Source organism: Prenolepis imparis, unplaced genomic scaffold (assembly GCF_030444845.1).
Source record: "Prenolepis imparis isolate NDT839.2.m4 unplaced genomic scaffold, iyPreImpa1.0 SCAF_11, whole genome shotgun sequence".
In the NCBI taxonomy this organism is placed as follows: domain Eukaryota; kingdom Metazoa; phylum Arthropoda; class Insecta; order Hymenoptera; family Formicidae; genus Prenolepis; species Prenolepis imparis.
In genome coordinates this window covers 2,990,198-3,010,151 of record NW_028141169.1, presented here as the reverse complement: position 1 = coordinate 3,010,151, position 19,954 = coordinate 2,990,198, and the positions used below count along the sequence as shown (strand labels likewise).

The 19,954-nt window shown below is 33.3% G+C and overlaps 8 protein-coding genes and 1 pseudogene across 9 annotated transcripts; 5 read left to right on the top strand and 4 right to left on the bottom strand.

Annotated features, from left to right (window-relative positions):
* Positions 1-81: 81 nt before the first annotated feature.
* Positions 82-4,149, bottom strand: LOC145942385 (transmembrane protein 145). The gene is made up of 5 exons (XM_083049046.1): positions 3,260-4,149; positions 2,671-3,178; positions 2,319-2,456; positions 1,974-2,229; positions 82-1,887 (listed from the first exon to the last, which is right to left on the bottom strand). The coding sequence occupies exons 1-5, from the start codon at positions 3,646-3,648 to the stop codon at positions 1,697-1,699; spliced, it is 1,482 nt and encodes a 493-aa protein (XP_082905172.1). The 5' UTR covers positions 3,649-4,149; the 3' UTR covers positions 82-1,696.
* Positions 4,150-4,459: 310 nt separating this feature from the next.
* LOC145942380 (histone H3) lies at positions 4,460-5,574 on the bottom strand. The gene has a single exon (XM_083049036.1). It carries the CDS (start codon positions 5,562-5,564, stop codon positions 5,154-5,156), a length of 411 nt encoding a protein of 136 aa, XP_082905162.1. The 5' UTR covers positions 5,565-5,574; the 3' UTR covers positions 4,460-5,153.
* A 226-nt stretch (positions 5,575-5,800) lies between these two features.
* LOC145942868 (short/branched chain specific acyl-CoA dehydrogenase, mitochondrial-like) lies at positions 5,801-8,978 on the top strand. 2 transcript variants are annotated; one of them, XM_083049980.1, is made up of 2 exons: positions 5,801-6,187; positions 7,373-8,977. In XM_083049980.1, exon 2 carries the CDS (start codon positions 7,396-7,398, stop codon positions 8,497-8,499), a length of 1,104 nt encoding a protein of 367 aa, XP_082906106.1. In that variant the 5' UTR covers positions 5,801-6,187; positions 7,373-7,395; the 3' UTR covers positions 8,500-8,977. The 2 variants fall into 2 exon arrangements, with proteins under 2 accessions (XP_082906106.1, XP_082906107.1); XM_083049981.1 differs by lacking the exon at positions 5,801-6,187 and adding an exon at positions 7,078-7,087 and having other exon boundaries at positions 7,373-8,978.
* A 1,796-nt stretch (positions 8,979-10,774) lies between these two features.
* Positions 10,775-11,641, top strand: LOC145942400 (histone H1-like). Its single transcript, XM_083049083.1, has one exon. The coding sequence runs from the start codon at positions 10,846-10,848 to the stop codon at positions 11,536-11,538; it is 693 nt and encodes a 230-aa protein (XP_082905209.1). The 5' UTR covers positions 10,775-10,845; the 3' UTR covers positions 11,539-11,641.
* Positions 11,642-12,367: 726 nt separating this feature from the next.
* On the bottom strand, positions 12,368-13,002 carry LOC145942403 (histone H4). The gene has a single exon (XM_083049086.1). The coding sequence runs from the start codon at positions 12,960-12,962 to the stop codon at positions 12,651-12,653; it is 312 nt and encodes a 103-aa protein (XP_082905212.1). The 5' UTR covers positions 12,963-13,002; the 3' UTR covers positions 12,368-12,650.
* Positions 13,003-13,995: 993 nt separating this feature from the next.
* LOC145942404 (15-hydroxyprostaglandin dehydrogenase [NAD(+)] pseudogene) lies at positions 13,996-15,051 on the top strand (annotated as a pseudogene).
* Positions 15,052-16,790: 1,739 nt separating this feature from the next.
* LOC145942399 (15-hydroxyprostaglandin dehydrogenase [NAD(+)]-like) lies at positions 16,791-18,043 on the top strand. The gene has a single exon (XM_083049081.1). It carries the CDS (start codon positions 16,881-16,883, stop codon positions 17,682-17,684), a length of 804 nt encoding a protein of 267 aa, XP_082905207.1. The 5' UTR covers positions 16,791-16,880; the 3' UTR covers positions 17,685-18,043.
* Positions 18,044-18,207: 164 nt separating this feature from the next.
* On the bottom strand, positions 18,208-18,875 carry LOC145942401 (histone H2A-like). The gene has a single exon (XM_083049084.1). The coding sequence runs from the start codon at positions 18,811-18,813 to the stop codon at positions 18,439-18,441; it is 375 nt and encodes a 124-aa protein (XP_082905210.1). The 5' UTR covers positions 18,814-18,875; the 3' UTR covers positions 18,208-18,438.
* A 167-nt stretch (positions 18,876-19,042) lies between these two features.
* On the top strand, positions 19,043-19,753 carry LOC145942402 (histone H2B). Its single transcript, XM_083049085.1, has one exon. The coding sequence runs from the start codon at positions 19,103-19,105 to the stop codon at positions 19,472-19,474; it is 372 nt and encodes a 123-aa protein (XP_082905211.1). The 5' UTR covers positions 19,043-19,102; the 3' UTR covers positions 19,475-19,753.
* The last annotated feature ends 201 nt before the right edge of the window (positions 19,754-19,954 follow it).

The following is a 19,954-nucleotide window of genomic DNA, read 5'->3' as shown; positions in this document are numbered from 1 at the left end:
TTTAAAATTTTAGACATAACTTTGCTAAATATATTTTATAACACACACAACACACATACATACATTAAAAAAGCAACTAAAGAAGTCAAAAATATAGTTTATAATATACTAAAATTTCTTTTAGTGTGGATATCAGAAATATAAGTATATCACACATAAAGATTTTACATAATTCTATATGCATACATATGCTGAGCATTAAAATGTTCTCAAAAAAGAGTGTACATATAATATATCACCTAAGTTACAAGATTGAGCAATAATATAACGAAAAAATGTGTATATAGCATAAATTCATATATCTTTTTATCAGATCTCTTTTTAATTGTATAAACTGATTTATATTCTCTCTTGAGATTGCAACATTAAATTACTTGAATAAAATCGGAAATAATTTATATATAGATGCTCTTTTATTCTGATATACAATATTATATTTAAAAAGTATACACAACTATATAAATTTTGAAAGAAAAACAGAAATGAACATAAATATGAATATAAAAATTTTCTTATACAAATGTTCCAATAATATCGACTTTTAATTTCTTTGGTCAATCTGGAAATAATTTTTCCTTAATTAAAATATCAATAGAGGTCATTATTTATCTTTGCAATTTTTAATATTGTATATATTTTTTCTTATATCTTAATTTCAAATTCTACTATAATCCTAAAGAAAAATTCATTATCTCTCCATTTTCATCATTAATTACTCAAAGGCTAATAATGACCCGAAAATTGATAAAAAAATGTATACTAAAAAGAACATATGATTATTTTAGAGAATATCTTGTGTACATTAATAATAAATCAATATAACTTTTTACACATACACATTATAGTTATCACATGTGCAACTTTTGAAACACTTAACTAAAATCAAAATGTTATAAAAATTATATAAGTTTTATTTCTCACCACATTCCTTTGTTCAAGCGCACATTGTAATATTGTTTGTATGGAGTAGACATGGAATAATTACAAGATAATAACAAGTAATGAATAATCAAACAATGACATAAAAAATGTATATACCTTACTATAAAATTCAATTTTCAATGATGTTTTACATATATAATATAAATGTATTATAGAAATCTTTATATAACCAAAATGTATAGAATGGCTGGAAAATGAATGATATTTGAAGTTCAAGATTTTGAATATGATATGAGTAAATAAAATTGCTATTTAGAGAAAATACTTGCATGATAAATTTTGGATACTGTATATTATTGTAATATATAATCAATTTTTACATTCTATAAGTATATAATTCAGTTATCTGTTTGTGAATCTTAGCAACGTAATGTAAGAATACCTTTTTCAAAAGAGTATATATTTAATATTTTTTTTCTTTATACATATATATATATACAAAATTGCTAAGAATAAAATTCATGCTGTTTGATTTCCCATATATAAAATTGAAAAAGTTGTATTTATAGCATATACTCATATCATACTCACTAGTACTGTATCATCTATTAACTTCATATCACATAGCCAAATTTGATGATCGATACATCTCTAATTTATAGGATTTGTGTACAATAATATCTCAGTTCAGTAGCACATATTAGAATATTATCAATTCTATTAAACTGACCATTTGGCAAATGTACATCACATCATTCGTAATTAGAAACTTCGTTTATCATTGTTTAATATTATATCCTCCAATGGACGAGTATTAAGTGATTATTTTACTGAGTTCTGGCGGTTCTACATAATTATTTAATACGTGCGGCGCTTCGTTAAATTCATCAAGTTCATCACCGTTATCCGCACCTTGTGCAAGTAAAAAGTATTGTTCACTCCTGGTGGGCCATAATAAGTGAGCCATTACACAATAAGCAAAACAGTCTGCTGAGTATGTTATACCTATAACAATGCATAAAAAAAATATAAATAAAAAATGTAATTAAAAATATTAATAAATTTTTACGTCTTATAACATTTTTTTTTACCTAATAACAGTTTAAACCTCCACAGTGCGCTCACTTGAAGCGCTATAAGTGCTATAATGGGTAAATATATGAACCAAACTAATGACGATGCTCCAAAGTGAAGGAGAAAATTCAATTTTTGAGTATTATGCTCGTATGTCATGGTGTTTCTAAGTTCATATAGAAACCATACCATTATGGCACTTCGGAATAACAATATGAACCATCCTGGCCAAGTTTGATATTCGTCTATGTCTTCAATAATGTCAACTTCCGTCTGAAAACCAAAACTTGTATGTTAATAAATTTACATATTTATTGCAAATGTACGATATAAATAATGGGCAAGGAATATGTGATAGTTACCATATTCCATACATATAACAAGATGTGAACAACTCCGTAACAAAACCATATTGCAAACACCAATGGTTTCCATGTTAACTCCATTCTTGTTACTGCCCATCCTTTGGCAAGTAAAAGCAATAATAACATAAATGATGTCTGAAAATATAAAAATAATTAAGTATTAAAGCTGGATGCGTACATTATTATTTCCTAAAAAATTATTAACTACTATTAAGTTTTTTAACAAACTTCTGAAGACTTAGATTAAAGAATATATAAAAATATATCCGTATAGAACATATTGGACTGTTTGATTTTAGATCTACAATTAGTACATATTATAGTCTTTACGAAAAGATATTTTCCTTACCCGTGATAGGATATCAAAAATATCACCTGCGACTTCTAATTGCTCATAGCCCACTCCATCTAGTGCAAATTTCAATACGTGTATCAAGATTAAACATACTGCCACAAATTCTAAAAATAAACTAGCAGTGAATAATCTTGTTACAGGATGCTTTTGCAATCTTACTGCATATAACTGCAGTGGCACTAATATGATGTAACACAGAAAAAACAATAAGTATAGCTCGATTGTGTCCTGTCTGTCGTAAGAGAACTGATAAGTCAGACTGTTTAGGCCACTGATGTTCGGATTGCCATTTACTAGCCAGATGTCATATTTCAACTCATCCTGTTTGTTGTAATACTCCCACTGACAGGTTGTTCTGTTTCTATAGCACGCGACCAGGCTCATGTACCAGAATCGTGGCTGCCAGAAATCCTGTATGACGTACGTGAACTGATGTCCCTTTACGATATTCCACACAGAGTCCTCGTCCGGACACAATTTATTTCGAGGACACGGGACTCGCCTTCAAGAATGCAAAGTTATTATTATATTATATTACGTCGCGTAAAGAAAAAAAATACAAACAACAAATCATCTCCCATACCTCAGGAAATCTTGACCTTCCTCGTTGCAGTGCGGATCGTAGGAACTCTTTTTCAACGTATTAAACATATAGGAGCACGCGGTGCTCTTGTTCATCAGCGTGCGATTGCCGTAATACTCGAGGAAGTGACCGCGATCGAGTATCGCGAGGGTGATCGGCGCGTCAAAGTCCGTCGTCGCGGTCACATTGCCGAATATATAACCGTACGAGTCCTTCTGCCGGTGACGGTCGGTCTTCTGGAAGCCGAACTTGATGAGGAAACGGAAGAACTCCCTCGTGTTGAATGTACCGGTAATGTGCGTGGAGTGCGCGTAGTCCGGCTGCAGGGAGAGCAGACAGAGCAGCCACACGCACAGCACGTCGCGCACCAGCCGTCGACGAGCTGTCATTTTTCAGCGCGGACGACCCTCCTTCTCCACCTCCGTCCTGATCTCTCGCCACGAGAGCCGTCAAGAGCTGACGACGACGGACACCCTCAGCATTTTCCCGCACCAGCACAGCTGTTATCGCGACGCAGATGATGACACTCGACCGTCCAGCTCGCGAACGCTTTCCTCATCGAGGCGCGACGAGTTCCCCACGGCACTTTCGCCGCTGCGACATCATTCTCGTCGTCTTGTTTGATCCGCGGGGAAACGTCAGTTGTGTCGGCGCACCGAGCGTTAATGACCCGTCTCGTGGTGGTGTGTGCTCTCCCTCGCGCTTTGAACTCGCCTTTTCATATCGATTTTCCCCACCCATGCGGACGGTCCGCTCGGAGGAGAAATCGTTCGTCTGACATCGCCTCTGCTGAATTCTCCGCCAGGAGATATACTTACTTGATGCCGCGTTCTTCCAACTGCCTCGCGTATTAAGAAATCGCGGGGAGGAGAGGAGAGGAGAGGAAGGGAAAAAGAGAGAGGTTTAAACATATACATCTGCAAACATGCACGCACGGCTGACGATCGAATTAACAGTGCAATTCGCTGCGTTTTTTTTTATCAGCAGAATGTCTTTTGTCAGCTGACAAAAATATATTTTTATATATAATACGACTAAAAGAAGTGATGAATTATCATGTAATTTAATCCGATGATTAATTGTAAATTACTTTTATTATCGATTATCATTAAATATATTTTCTACTCCGTATAATTGTGATATTTATTTCATTTATGTATTAAAAGACGTACGTTTCAGAAATATTTATAAATGTAGGAATGCACTTGTAATTTTCCAAAGTTGCAAGCTTAATGTATGTATATTCACAAGCCAGAGCACATGAATTAATATTATGTATTTAGACACATGGCATATATATATGACATATGCATACATGCTGATATGTGCATATAAATTCATGTGTCGAGGCATTTCTATCCCTTTGTGTGCTTCTCTGTACAAGAAAATGGCTTACAAAACAGTATCCCACGAGATACAACGTTGGTAGTCATTATTTCTCGTTGCATGCAGTCTTCCTCGAGAAGCAGGAAACTGATTGGCTGTTTCGTCGCTTTTTTTAGCGAGCAAACGTTCGTGAAGAACTGAAGACGCCATACTAGACTGCATCACAAAAGCGCGCCAAAACTACATAGGCGTCATCTGTAAAAGCACGCCAAGCACGCAGGCGTCGTTCCCGCCTTTTATTGCGTATTCGCGTATCCTGTCTACAAGAATTCGGGCATTTATAATGCATTTAGATATTAGAAATAAAATGTTTTAATATTTACGAAATTTGCGATAGATTAATAATCAATTTGTGCGATAGAAAAATTAATAGATTTAAGAGAAGATTAATTTAAACTGCTTCTGCAAATAAATTAAATATGTATAAAGATGATATAAAGCGTATGAGAAATTCCTCCGTAAGAGAATGTTTGGCCCTGAAAAGGGCCGATTTTTGAAGAAAATTGATTCAAGCACGCTCTCCACGAATTCTACGAGCTAACTGGATATCCTTGGGCATGATGGTGACCCTCTTGGCGTGAATGGCGCAAAGATTGGTATCTTCGAACAATCCGACAAGGTAAGCCTCGCTCGCTTCCTGCAAAGCCATAACAGCAGAGCTTTGGAAGCGGAGATCGGTCTTGAAATCCTGGGCGATCTCACGAACTAGTCGCTGGAACGGGAGTTTGCGGATCAACAACTCCGTGCTCTTCTGGTAACGACGAATTTCACGAAGAGCGACAGTTCCAGGACGGTAGCGATGCGGCTTCTTCACACCTCCAGTTGCAGGCGCGCTTTTACGCGCAGCTTTCGTCGCCAGTTGTTTACGCGGGGCCTTGCCACCGGTGGATTTGCGAGCAGTCTGCTTAGTTCTTGCCATCTCGAACGGATCTGCGGTCAAGAGCGATATGTGACGAAACGTGCGAGACGCCCTGCTTATATACCGTAGCGGACCCGTCCGCAGACTGCTGATTGGCTGGCGGAACGGTAGTGGGGATGCATAATTCGCGCTGGTTCTAGCTTACGACACCAGATGACGCTCGGTGTCACGATACTCACGATGCCTGACGATGCACACCTTCTCGACATTTCGACGATTATCGCTGACCAATGCACATCTCTCCTGTTGAATGTGCGATATAATAATTGTAATAAAAATTGCTAATGAATCGCGATCAGTTGAGTTTGACCTCAAATTACGCATCTGTATATTCTGACTTTCATACGTGCATTCAAATGAGTTCTAATGATATGTATTTTTTATTACAACAATGTGAATAATATATTCATTATTCATTGCAGCGACATTGATACTTCATTATTCATTGCAGCGACTTGATTTAGCAGGATACAGTTATCTTTGCGACTGGACAAAAAAGAATTATTACGTTCTCTTCAAAATAGGATGTAACGCATCTTCTGTTGCGATTCCGCTATAAATTAAGTTTCGTTAAGAGAGAGAAAGAGATAAGAAAAAAAAGTAATGGGTACTTTTGCGTGATGGTAAGCATGGTCTAGTTAATACTTCAAATGCTTCAAATACTTCAAAAATAAATCGTAATGTAAATGCGCCAAAACACAAAGTCTAACACTTTGAAACATTTATAAAACTGGATATATATATATTTCTCTCTTTAATCTAAAATATCAAATTCTTATTTAATAAGACATGAATAGAGTACTTGATAAATGTGTTTGACTTGACTTAAATAGTGACGAAATGACGTGAGATATATTTTTAAATTTAAAAAATATCTCGTGCATATGTTTTCAGAATTATTATTAGTTTATCATATAAGAAGCACTAATTTGTTGCAAATAATTATTTTATATAATGTTTATTTAATATTTATTTATTTATAATATAAATATTTACAATATTTATTATTTATAATTTAAATATTTATTTAATATTTACTTATAATTATTTTAATAGAAAAAAAGAACAAAAGAATCTAACACTCACTATATATAGTAGATTATAGAGTAGACTATATATAAGTGGATATAAGTCCCATAGGTTCTTCAAGTGTAATAAATTAAATGTATAAATTTAATTATTGCTGCAACACACACACACACACACACATTTCTCGAAAATTATCTCAATGATATATATATATATATATATATATATATATATATATATATATATCTAACACAGATTTTCCATTGATCTAATTTTTAAAAATTGTCTTGTAAAATTTCTTTGCTTTTTATTTTGCATTGAGTTTATATATTTTTCGGAATATTATTCAAAAAATAAAGGTTATCTCTCACGATCCGCTCGTCGAGTATTTTAATCAAGTGCCACGTCACGCAAGGTCATTTAATATTCATGTGTATAATATAATAGTCATGTTTCGTTAAGCGCGACTCAGTATTGGCAGAGATCAGCTTCTAGTAAGTCGAGCTCCGTGAGATTATTCCAATTGAAATTTTTCCAATTGTTATCGACATTATCTGTCAATCTATACTTTGACATCAGTGTTCTGAGTTTTCGTTGATACCCATGGACATTTTCTGTTACTTTCTCTTTCCTCGCGAGGAAGATATATGCCAATATGTATTCGCCTATATTCCAGTCCGTCCTACGTTACGTAAAGCAGAGCATACGTGCAACGCGCAATTTACATTTACATGCAACGCGCCTTTGTCATTATACAGGTCCTTTAACATACTTTACAGACGATGAACTTGCGACGAAAGAAATGGTTGCTAGATTGGCTAAAGAAGAAATCGCTCCGCTCGTACGAAAAATGGAAAAGGAAGGAAAAATAGACGACGGTATATTTCGGAAGCTCTTTGAAAATGGTCTGATGGGCATCGAAATTCCGGCAGAGTACGGTGGGACGGAAAGCAACTTTATGAATACAATACTAACTATTGAAGAAATCTCTAAAGTCGATGCAGCAGTGGCCGTTGTTATTGACATCCAAAACACTTTGGTAAATTCATTGATACTTAAAGTGGGATCTGAAGAACAAAAGCGAAAGTACTTACCTAAATTAGCTCAGAATTCTGCAAGTAGTTTCTGTCTATCGGAATCTAATTCAGGATCGGACGCTTTCTCTCTAAAAACCGAAGCGAAAAAGGATGGTCCCGAGTACGTGATCAATGGTACTAAAATGTGGATTTCAAATTCCGACGTGGCGCAAGTTTTTGTGGTTTTTGCCAACGCGAATCCTTCCGCCGGCTATCGTGGCATCACGACTTTTCTCGTGGATCGCGATACACCTGGTCTCACGGTGGCTAAACCAGAGGATAAAATGGGTTTGAAAGCATCGGGCACTTGCATGGTCCACTTCGACAAAGTCAGAATACCTGAAGAAAATTTATTAGGAAAATTTGGATATGGATATAAATATGCGGCTGGATTTCTGAACGAAGGTAGAATCGGTATCGGAGCGCAGATGATCGGTATAGCGCAGGGCTGCCTAGACGCGACGGTACCATATACATTGGAAAGAAAGCAATTTGGAAAGGAAATTTTCTCCTTCCAAGCTCTGCAACATCAAATAGCTCAAGCGATAACGGAACTGGAGTGTGCTAGATTACTTGTTTACAACGCGGCGAGACTAGTAGAAGCTAAAAAAGATGTTATGAAGGAAGCGGCTATGGCGAAGCTTTTCGCGTCCGAAACTGCATGCCGTATCACTGCAAAATGCATAGACTTTATAGGAGGTGTCGGTTTTATGACTGATTTTCCTCAAGAAAAGTATTTTAGGGACTCTAAAATCGGTACCATTTATGAGGGTACAAGTAACATGCAATTAACGACAATTGCAAAATGTATTCGCAAGCAATATTCATAGAGAACAGTAAACATGTCTTTTTTAAATTGTAATTTATTATAAATAATAAATTGCAATTATTAATAAAAAGTCATATTTGCTGCTATCTACATATGAATATTGCTTGCGAATCTATTTTGCAATCGACTATATATGTTTTATTCATATTAATTTTAAATGTTTTCTAAAACAAGACATATAAGTTTGTATAATTACATAATTTATAATTTTACGTAGTTTAAAAAATACAATTTTTGTATACTTGTCTTAATTAAATACATTAAAAACTTATAGACTTTATATATATACTTAGGATATATTTATTATATATAGTGTGTGTATTGAGACAATATATGATTGGATAATGCCCGCAATTAATATTGACATATGTTTGACATTCTTATAATTGTAGAAAAAATCATTATATATAATATTTATGCATTTAACTTCAATTGACGTTTTTATTTCGAGATTTTAGCGAAAAAGGTTTATTTTCTTTATATTCTAAATTATTAATTTATACAAATTTGCAATAATTATGTATAATTAAGAACTTTCAAATATATTAATAAAATTAGTGCATTTATATTAATGCATAATCTATTTATTTATAATTAATTTATAATTGATATTACAATATATATTTCATCAAGACATATGTTACATTTTTTACATTAGTATAAAAATAAATTTATAATAAAATATTAAAATTATTAATATTTTGAATTTTTATTTAAAAGTTTTGTATCTTTTTTAATTATTTGAGAAATTTATAGAATTACAATACTACGATGTACATTTATTTTAAAATATATTTTTTATCTATTATAAATATTCTCTACAAGATGGTCGACAAAAACATCATTATCTTTATATAATAGTTTTATCTATATCTATATCTATTACTATATTCTTTATGTACACATACAAATTATATCGATATCAAAGCATGAATTGCAAATTTAACATATATATCCTACAAAAATCTAGTTGCAATTTTAATAAATTATAAAATGTACATGAATACACATTAAAGAACTATAATGAAATAAACATGAGAAACAGCTTTTATAAACGTCAAGACATTTTTTTAAAGAACATTATTAAATATATAAATGCATATAATTCCGACAAATGCATTCCTTATTTTATTTGTCAAGTATTTAGAAAATATAAACAATTATATAACAAATTACTATATTGTCCTGTCGATATAACGTGTGTCATATATGTACACGATGCGACAGTAACATATTTGGTTCAACGAATATTATGCTCAAATGCATCGTATGAAAATTATTTATACAATAATAATTCTATTCTAAATTCTACTAATTTTTATACATTCTTCTTTCGCAATTAACGCATGCGAAATAAATAAGGTAATTTTGATATTCACTTGACTATGTTGACCTATAGTATGATTTTAAAAAGATAAGTCGTTTCGCGGAGAATTCAGAATTATTCGTTGCTTAAAAAGCATATAAATCAAACTTTTATTGTCGTTTTATGAACAATTATTATTATTAATTTCAAAAAGTCTGATTAACAGAAAATTCATTATTGGATCGATTTATTATATTCTTCTCAGATACATAGGATAGGTATATAACTGTACAAAAAACTGCGCAGTATTAGCTCCCCGTCTCGTCAAAAAAGCATCTTAAGGATCAAATAATCTAGATAATTTGTTCGCAGTGTTCATCGTGAATTTCATTAATGGACGATGATTAAAATTCGATCGAGGAATCCATCGATTTGCATTATATACCATTAAGCTATGAAGCAACAAGGCCATTTGCCTCTTGCATCTTACGAGCGCGCGTATTCCGAGAGGCTGCGAATTAAGTTTCTTATTTTCGGAATATAAGCCGATATCAGTCGGAAACGATTAATCGAAAGGACGGGGCCGTCCCGCTGGAACATCTTCTCCGAGAGATAACATCGAAAATGTTTCAAGAAAAGCTTGGTTTTTATGTTTTTCCGTGACCTTTGCTATCAGCACGAAAAGACGCGAACGACAAAATTTCATCGTGGCTAAGAATCGAGGATCGCAAAGACGTGCGATACAATTTAAGACGAAACCGCATACACTTGGCTATCTATCGATTCGGTTTGCGATGGTCGAGCGACGTTACTTTTCGCGAAATAACGTCGCAAAATCAAAGTGTGTTTACCGCTCCATCATTTTCTGTGAAACTAAGAGGCCGACATATTGGGTAGGTCTCTCTCCATGGTCCGCGCTCCCGGTACTAAAACGCGACGCTAGCGGTCCGCAAGCAAACTGACTATTCTGCACTTTGTAGGATATTGAGGAATATATCGTTTTGTGATAGATTTGATACACGCAAAACTCATTCGCTGAAAATGGAGGACAAAGTTAATACTGGTAACTCTGCCGTGGAGACCGCCGAAAGCAATCCTGCTCCGGCTAAGAAAACTAACAAGAGCAAGGCTAAGGTGCAAGAGAAGAAGGCAGTGCGGCCACCGACCTCCGAGATGGTAACAACAGCCATTAAAGAGCTGAAGGATCACAAGGGCTCGTCACTGCAGGCGATTAAGAAGTACATCGTGGCGACTTACAAAGTGGACGGTGAGAAGGTCGCACCGTTCATCAGGAGATACTTGAAGGCCGCTGTCTCATCGGGCGTCGTCGTGCAAACCAAAGGAAAAGGTGCTTCCGGATCTTTCAAATTATCGACGGATAATTCTAAACCTAAGCCGAAAGCAAAAGTGAAGCGTGCTTCCAAGCCTGCAGCCAAGAAGGACAAAATCGAAAAGACCACGACGGCGCGAAAAACAGCTGCCGCGAAGAAGACCACTGCTAAAAAAGTAGCCGAGAGCCCGAAGAAACAGCCCGCTCAGAAGAAAGCTGCTGCTGCTGCTGCTGCTGCTGCTGCTGCTGCTAAATCTGTCGCAAAGAAGAAGAGTAAAGCTGTCGCAGAAACGAAATCGCCGTCGAGAGCTAAGAAAGCAGTAAAGGCACCCGCAGCGAAGACTAAGACGCCCAAACCGAAAAAAGCGGCAGCTAAAGCCGTAATTATTTCAGCAAAGAAATAATTATTCTGCTCGCTACAAATAACAAATGGCCCTTTTCAGGGCCCAAATTATTTAAAACGAAGAACACTTTCGAAAAATCGCAATTAATACATATCTTATTTTACCTCTCCTATAATTTGTCCATTTTATTATTAAGTATTTAATTAACATTACTGATGTAGATATAGATCTTTTGATAAGTTTGATATAAAAATAATTATTTCCATAAATATAGCATCATGTTAGAGAGACATAGGAAGAAGTGAGGGGGAAAGGATAATGTTAGTTATAAAAAAGAACTTTACATATATTTACTCATTAATATCTAGTCAAAGAAAGATCGTTTTCCTTTAATAAAAATTTTTAATATTAAATACATATATAGTAATAATTACGAACTATATATTTAGAATACAATACATATATTTAAAAATATCCGATTGTTATGACAAGATACAATGAACAACTTATCTTCATTCCTATCTTTAGTCAACTTACATAAACAGAGGAAACATTAAATTTGTTTTTATTATATATAAAAAATTCTTGTCGAGTCTCATTAGATTAATATATTTACTGCGATGACATTGAAATATGTAATACATTGCAATTTAAGAACGAAGAATTTAAGAAATAAAAGAATTAAAAAGAGATATATATACATTGTTAAAGATGTTACATAATTGTGTGTGCTTAATTAAAAACATGTTTTTTTTGTGCGTCTACTATATAAAGATGCTGAATTAAGAATAACAAGTTATATTAATAATTTAGAATTTATACTTCATGTCTAAATGCTTCAATTTATTAATACTTAATTAATTGAATGTAAAAAAATTTAATTAATCTATTTAAAAATTTATATTAATTTATAAATTTTACAAAATTTATATATAGTATATATACAAAGTTATTTAAAGGTGTTTTTATGATTAATAAAATAATACTTTTAAATAATTTGTGCGTCTCTTCAAATCTCATTTTTATATAACTTTTTAAATTATCTTTAAAAATGTTTTATATAAAATTAAATTTAGATATTTGAATATATGCTCTCTAAGATAAATTCCGACGTATAAAAAATTGTTGGCCCTGAAAAGGGCCGTTTTGATTCTGACGAATATTTGATTACATTAACCACCAAAACCATACAAGGTTCTTCCTTGCCGTTTTAGAGCATAGACGACGTCCATAGCGGTTACTGTCTTCCTCTTGGCATGTTCGGTGTATGTTACAGCATCACGAATAACGTTTTCTAGGAAGACTTTCAAGACGCCTCTCGTTTCTTCATATATCAAGCCAGAAATACGCTTGACACCGCCACGTCTTGCCAGACGACGGATGGCTGGTTTAGTGATACCCTGGATGTTATCACGTAAAACTTTCCTATGTCGTTTAGCTCCTCCTTTTCCCAATCCTTTTCCTCCCTTGCCGCGACCAGTCATCTTTTACTTTTATAGCGATATACGTTCTACGACGCTTGAACGAAGAATGTGCTACAGAACCTCAGAGAGCCGCTTTATATAGCCGCACCGGCAGTGCTATCCCCACCACTGCACCAACAGCCAATCACCGATCAGCTATCGCAAGAACGAGAAGCGCAGATATTAGCGCTGAAAACTAAAATATCGATTAATTTTTGTGTTCTTTGATTAAAAAATTATTTTGTTATTATTATTTTAAAATTCAAATAAACATTAATCTATCTATATGTATTTTTTATCATAAACTTGATGCATATTTGAAAAAGATGTATTTTGTTGATATGTATTTTAATAATTATTAGATTGGCACTTTTCTGACATTTATGTGATATAAATACTAATATTTACATTTATAGAGTAGTTTAATTATAATAGCTGATATTTGTGTATATGTGAAAAATGAGACTTGTTCTAACTTTTATGTAATATTAGATGCATATGTATTATGTACTATATGTATATTATCCATTTGTCCACTTATTATTATGTTCACAATTCTAATTGAATGTAAATTTTGCGCATTGAGTTATATTTTTTAAATAATGTTTTACTTTTATAGTGTATTTTTTAAATATTTAATTTCTATGCTATAATGAATATAGAAATTAATTAAAAATTATTAAATATTTAAATCTCTCTTAATAGACTATTAAAAATTATAAATATATAAATATAATAAATATAATACGTTTTATGAATAACAATTTTATACATATATAAGAAATATATATAGAAACAATAACTGTATTTCGGTTAAAGATAATATTTTAAATTGTTGACTTGATTTGAGTATATATTATCACAAAATAAATATTTGATGTATATCTAACGTTATAACATTTTACATGACTGACAAACAATGATCTGCAAAAAATTTAATTAAGATAAGTATTTTTGCAGCGAATACTCCTTCATCCCTATATCAACGTAGTCAACGAATCAACGACGAGAAAGCGCGATAAAATGCATATTATGAAACTTTCGTCATCTAGTATCTTCATTTACTCAATCACTTTAACGCCACAACAACATCTTTGCAGTACGTATTACGATTCTCTGAAAGCAAGATGAATAACGTACGGAATAAGACTGTAATGATCACCGGAGGAGCTGTCGGATTAGGCTACAAATACGCAGAAATATTACTTCAGAATGGTGCCAAAAGTATTGCGTTAATCGATTTGCCGACGTCGGACGGCAAAAATACAGCGATTACGTTGGAGAAGGAATTTGGAAAGGGCCGTGCTGTCTTCTTCGCGTGTGACGTGGCAAAGGCCGAAGATCTGGAAAAGGCATTCAAGAGTGTCATTGATGCATTCGAGACTCTTGATATTCTCATCAATAATGCTGGTATATTGAATGAGCACATATGGGAACAGATGATCGAAATTAATGTCAAGGCGCTAATTCGCAGCTCGTATCTGGCTCTGGACCACATGGGAAGTCACAAAGGCGGCAAGGGAGGCGTAATCGTGAACATCTCATCTATATATGGATTAGTCGCGTTTCCTCCTACACCGGTATATACGGCTTCGAAACACGCCGTTCTTGGATTTAGCCAGTCTCTGGCAGGTCTATACGAAAAGACCGGAGTGCGAATTCTTATAATGTGTCCAGGTACTACGATGACGCCATTACTTAACGACGTCAGAAATAGATTTATCAATTTCATCGATGCAAAATACGTCAGTAAATTTGAAGCTATGATTGGCTCGATCCAATCAGCCGACAACGTGGCTCCTGCGATGCTAGCTCTCATCCAAAAAGGTGAAAACGGAGCGGCTTGGGTCAGCGAGAATGAACAACAACCATACGCCGTAGACTTCCCTCATTATTCGAAGCGATCTTTACCTGTAGAAAATTAAACATTTGATAACTTGTCTCGCTTTGATCAATTTGAACGGTGATGGTTTATAGGATAGCAGTTATCAATGAACATATAAACATTAATGTATTAAATATGAAACATTATTGTATTAATTATGCGTGTGTAAAATTGAAAACATGAATATGGAAAATATGAATCATTTAATAAAATACAACACCTTTATTTTCAAGTGTACTAAAAACTATTTATAAATATCACACATAATGTTCTATTTCAAGCTTAAATAACTTTTGTATAATATAAGGAGATAAAAAAATATTAAAAATAAAATTTACTATATATCTCTATATAAAAATTGATATATTTTTGTATTTTCTAATTGTATGATAATGTTCAAAGGGGAATTAAATTTGTGAGGCAATATCTCACAAAATTCTTAAATATATATCTAGCGTAATATCTTTTTTTTTATAAACTTTACACTTTATCGCATTTCTGAATTTTCTCTTTTATTTTTTGATATTTTTTCTACAACCGGTAACATTTTTTATAAGTCTATATTTCTTAAAACAAGTGCCTATCAATGTTATTTGTTTTTTTAGATATCGAATTACAGCATTATTGCTTATGTTTTATGTTGAGCGTTTATAGCAACGTGGCAAAAGATAGATTATAGATCTACCCATTCGATTGTTTAGTGATAAAATCATGAAATGGTAGTGATATTGATAGATTGATAAATGATAGATAATCAATGTGTTAAGAAATAATAAACTTGTTCGAAGAAATAATATAATCTTCTAGTTCTTATCTAACGTAATTACAAATCTATCATAATTACAAAATGAAATAGATAAATATTATATACATACATATATTTTTTAAACTCATATCATTGAGTTTTTTGGTTCTATATGTTATTTTATTTATATATATATATTATTATATATATGTTATTTATTTAAATATATATAATTTTGTGCTATAGAAATTTAGACATATTAATGTTTTTCACATATTTATGTTTACTGATAAATTGAATTCTGATATATAAATGCCCTTAATGACAGATATATTTCACGCAAGTATGTGTGTCTGTTTATATATAATATATAAACACTAATATAAATAAAGTAACAAAATATAATTAATAGAATTATAATTTTAATACTTGATGTAAATCTTGTATTATGCTTCATAATATGTACTTACTCAGTTTAATCATGTGCTGCTTTGAAATTTTAAGTGCAATTCAATTAATACTTTGATATTAGCCTCTCTTTTTCCTCTCTTGCTGCGCGATCAATCATCTTGTATCTCAATAATACTTTACGACGTTTCGATGTGCTCCAAAATTTGAGAAAAGCCACTTATTAACTGCACTGACATTATCAGTTGTCGCAAGAATGAGAAGTGCATAAAGTTATATTTTTTAAACAATATTTTACTTTCATACCGTATTTGCATTTAGTTTCTGTATTATATAATGAATAGAAATTAATTAAAAATTAAATCATTAGAAATTATAATTAAGAATTATAAAATCTTCAAATCTCTCTTAATAAACTTAATAAACTACTAAATTTTAAAATAGGTATATGATAACTTGTAAATTTTATAAATAACAATTGTGCAAGAAAGATATTTTAAGTAGAAACATGATTGTATTTCGATTAAAGAGTAATTGAAGCTTTTGGCTTGATTTGAATATATTATCACAAAATATTTGAATGTATAACAATCGTATAACAATCGAACATATAAAAATGTTATGAAATTTTACATGACTGAAAAACAATAATAATATAAAAGTTGCATTAATGATAAAGCAGAAGTTGCAATAATGATAAAGCACATTTGCGACGAATAGTCCTTCATTCCTACCAAAACGTTGGATAACGAATCAACAGCAGCGTGATAAACAATGATAAGAAGCATATATATTTCGATACATTCTCATTATCTTTGCATTACACAATAAAATTACTTAATAAATTAATACTACTTTCCAACAATCTTTGCAGTACGCATTACGATTCTCTGAAAGCAAGATGGATAACGTACGTAATAAGACTGTAATGATCACCGGTGGAGCTGCCGGATTAGGCTACAAATTCGCAGAAGTATTACTTCAGAATGGTGCCAAAAGTGTTGCGATAATCGATTTGCCGACGTCGAACGGCGAAAATGCAGCGATTACATTGGAGAAGGAATTTGGAAAGGGCCGTGCTATCTTCATCGCGTGTGACGTGGCAAAGGCCGAAGATTTGGAAAAGGCATTCAAGAGAGTCATCGATACGTTCGAGACTCTTGATATTCTCATCAATAATGCTGGTATATTGAATGAGCACAAATGGGAACAAACGATCGATGTCAATATCACAGGTCTAATTCGCAACTCCTTTTTGGCCTTGGACCATATGGGAAGACATAAAGGCGGCAAAGGAGGCGTAATCGTGAATATATCATCTATAGGTGGATTACGCTTGTATTCCCCGGCGCCGGTATATGCGGCTACGAAATACGCCGTTGTTGGATTCAGCCAGTCTTTGGCAGCTCTATACGAAAAGACCGGAGTGCGAGTTCTTGTAATGTGTCCAGGTACCACGAAAACGCCAATACTTGAGGATTTTAAAAGTAGAGTTATCTCTATCATCGACGAAAAATGGGCCAAAGATGAATTTAATAATTTCGAATTTAACACGTTCCAATCAACCGACTACGTCGCTCTCGCAGTGCTAGCTCTCATCCAAAAAGGTAAAACCGGAGCGGTTTGGGTCAGCGAAAATGAACAACAACCATACGCCGTAGACTTCCCTCATTATTCGAAGCGATCTTTACCTGTAGAAAGTTAATATTTAATAATTTGTCTTTGTTCTATTTAAACGATGGTTATCAGTTATCAGTAAATATAAACATTGTATTAATTATGTTTGTGTAATTATGAATTATTCAATATATGATCTATTTGAAAATTACGTAATTTTATGTAATACTATTTAAAATTGTATTAGGAAAAATTTATCATAAATCTTATTTCATCTCATCTAATCTTTTAATGACAGAGTTACATGTAACCACTGATAAACACTAAGCACCGCATAATTTTAATTAAGTCACGCGCAGTATGTTCTATTTTTAAACTCCTATAATTGTCATATAAAGATTAGAACACGAAAATAAGATCTATTAAAAATAAAATTTATCATGTATATTACTGTGTCTGAAAGTGTTTCTCTTTAATATTAAAGAGACCATCACAATACACACAGCATTCGGTAATGTCGAAACACATTGTACGATTATTTTAGGAATTATTTGAATGTACTTTATGGTTTACAAGTGGAATTATACATGCGTATCTTTATCTATAATATATCTTTATGATTTTTCAAATATTTCGACAATATAGTAGTAATAATTAATAAGATGATTTAGAGAGGAATATAAACATATACTTAATAGAATATAGAACATCGATATATGTAAAATAAAACGTGTATAAAAATAAAATAAAAATTGATATAAAAAATTGCGAATGGAATATTCTTCGTATGAGAAAATTGGTGGCCCTAAAAAGGGCCGTTTGTAATTGTTGCCAATCTGTAGTTAAGCTTTCTTCTCAGTTTTCTTTGGCAGCAAGACTGCTTGGATGTTTGGCAGTACACCACCCTGAGCGATTGTAACACCGGAAAGCAATTTGTTCAATTCTTCGTCATTACGGATGGCTAGCTGTAAATGTCTGGGGATGATTCTGGTTTTCTTGTTATCGCGAGCAGCATTTCCCGCCAATTCCAATACTTCCGCAGCGAGGTATTCCATCACCGCGGCAAGATAGACCGGGGCACCAGCGCCAACGCGCTCGGCGTAATTTCCTTTACGCAGAAGTCTATGGATACGTCCAACGGGGAATTGTAATCCGGCACGATTGGATCGTGACTTCGCCTTTCCCTTAGCCTTTCCACCTTTTCCACGGCCAGACATGATGAATGAAGACTTGCGGTTAGCGAACGACGAAAACTCCTTAGTTGTGAAACGAGCAAGGTTTCGATCGATTGTGTCGAATTTGTCGGCTTCGCCAGCTATTTATACCAGAGTGCGTTACCTCGATCGTCCAATGGCGTGCCAGATACGCTCGAGCGGCCGCGGCGCGCGACGTGATTGGTGCGCCACTACCTCCCTTCTACTATATATAAGGACCGCGCTCGGACTCGCGCTCACTTTTCGAAGCTACGTCTTAGCGACTGTTTATACGACGCTTTACGAATAAACCATGCCTCCGAAAGCGAGCGGCAAAGCTGTGAAGAAGGCCGGAAAGGCTCAGAAGAATATTAGCAAGACCGACAAGAAAAAGAAGAGGAAGAGGAAGGAGAGCTATGCTATCTACATCTATAAAGTATTGAAGCAAGTACATCCGGATACTGGAATCTCCAGCAAAGCCATGAGCATCATGAACAGCTTCGTCAACGACGTCTTCGAGCGTATCGCCGCTGAGGCATCCCGTTTAGCGCATTACAATAAACGCTCGACGATCACCTCTCGGGAAATTCAGACTGCTGTAAGACTTCTGTTACCCGGAGAATTGGCTAAGCACGCTGTGAGTGAAGGCACTAAGGCTGTCACCAAATACACCAGCTCCAAGTGAACAATTCCTCTCAAAACCAACGGCCCTTATCAGGGCCCCAAATACATTTATACGTTGGATATCCTCACGCTTTAAATATCTTTCAAATGGCAGAATATATTATGCATATATATTAAAGAAACAATACAGTAGTTTCTCATTTTTAAACTTTTATAGTTTATACAACTAATTTTAGAAATGCTGGAATACTTTCTAAAACCGAAGAAAAGATACATTCCTCTCTCTAATTAATATTGCAATTAAATATTAATTGCGATTTTCTGTACGAAAATAAATCTATCAAAATATATCGCAAAAAATGAAAAATAAAGAAAATGTTCTTTTAAATTTACATTATTAACGAAATAAAGTAAAATAAAATCCTCCGAAAGTTATTTTTTTTCGATTATTTTACAAGATACTTTACGTATATATATACATAGATACCTACGTAAAATACATCTAATAAAATTTAATTTATATAGTATATGTAGTATTAAT

Coding starts and splice junctions, on each gene's coding strand:
- LOC145942385 (XM_083049046.1), bottom strand. CDS start 3,648: ATGACAGCTCGTCGACGGCTGGTGCGCGACGTGCTGTGCGTGTGGCTG. Junction 2,457..2,670: donor TTTTTGATATCCTATCACGG/GTAAGGAAAATA, acceptor TTATATTTTCAG/ACATCATTTATGTTATTATT. Junction 1,888..1,973: donor GAGGTTTAAACTGTTATTAG/GTAAAAAAAAAT, acceptor GCATTGTTATAG/GTATAACATACTCAGCAGAC.
- LOC145942380 (XM_083049036.1), bottom strand. CDS start 5,564: ATGGCAAGAACTAAGCAGACTGCTCGCAAATCCACCGGTGGCAAGGCC.
- LOC145942868 (XM_083049981.1), top strand. CDS start 7,396: ATGGTTGCTAGATTGGCTAAAGAAGAAATCGCTCCGCTCGTACGAAAA.
- LOC145942400 (XM_083049083.1), top strand. CDS start 10,846: ATGGAGGACAAAGTTAATACTGGTAACTCTGCCGTGGAGACCGCCGAA.
- LOC145942403 (XM_083049086.1), bottom strand. CDS start 12,962: ATGACTGGTCGCGGCAAGGGAGGAAAAGGATTGGGAAAAGGAGGAGCT.
- LOC145942399 (XM_083049081.1), top strand. CDS start 16,881: ATGGATAACGTACGTAATAAGACTGTAATGATCACCGGTGGAGCTGCC.
- LOC145942401 (XM_083049084.1), bottom strand. CDS start 18,813: ATGTCTGGCCGTGGAAAAGGTGGAAAGGCTAAGGGAAAGGCGAAGTCA.
- LOC145942402 (XM_083049085.1), top strand. CDS start 19,103: ATGCCTCCGAAAGCGAGCGGCAAAGCTGTGAAGAAGGCCGGAAAGGCT.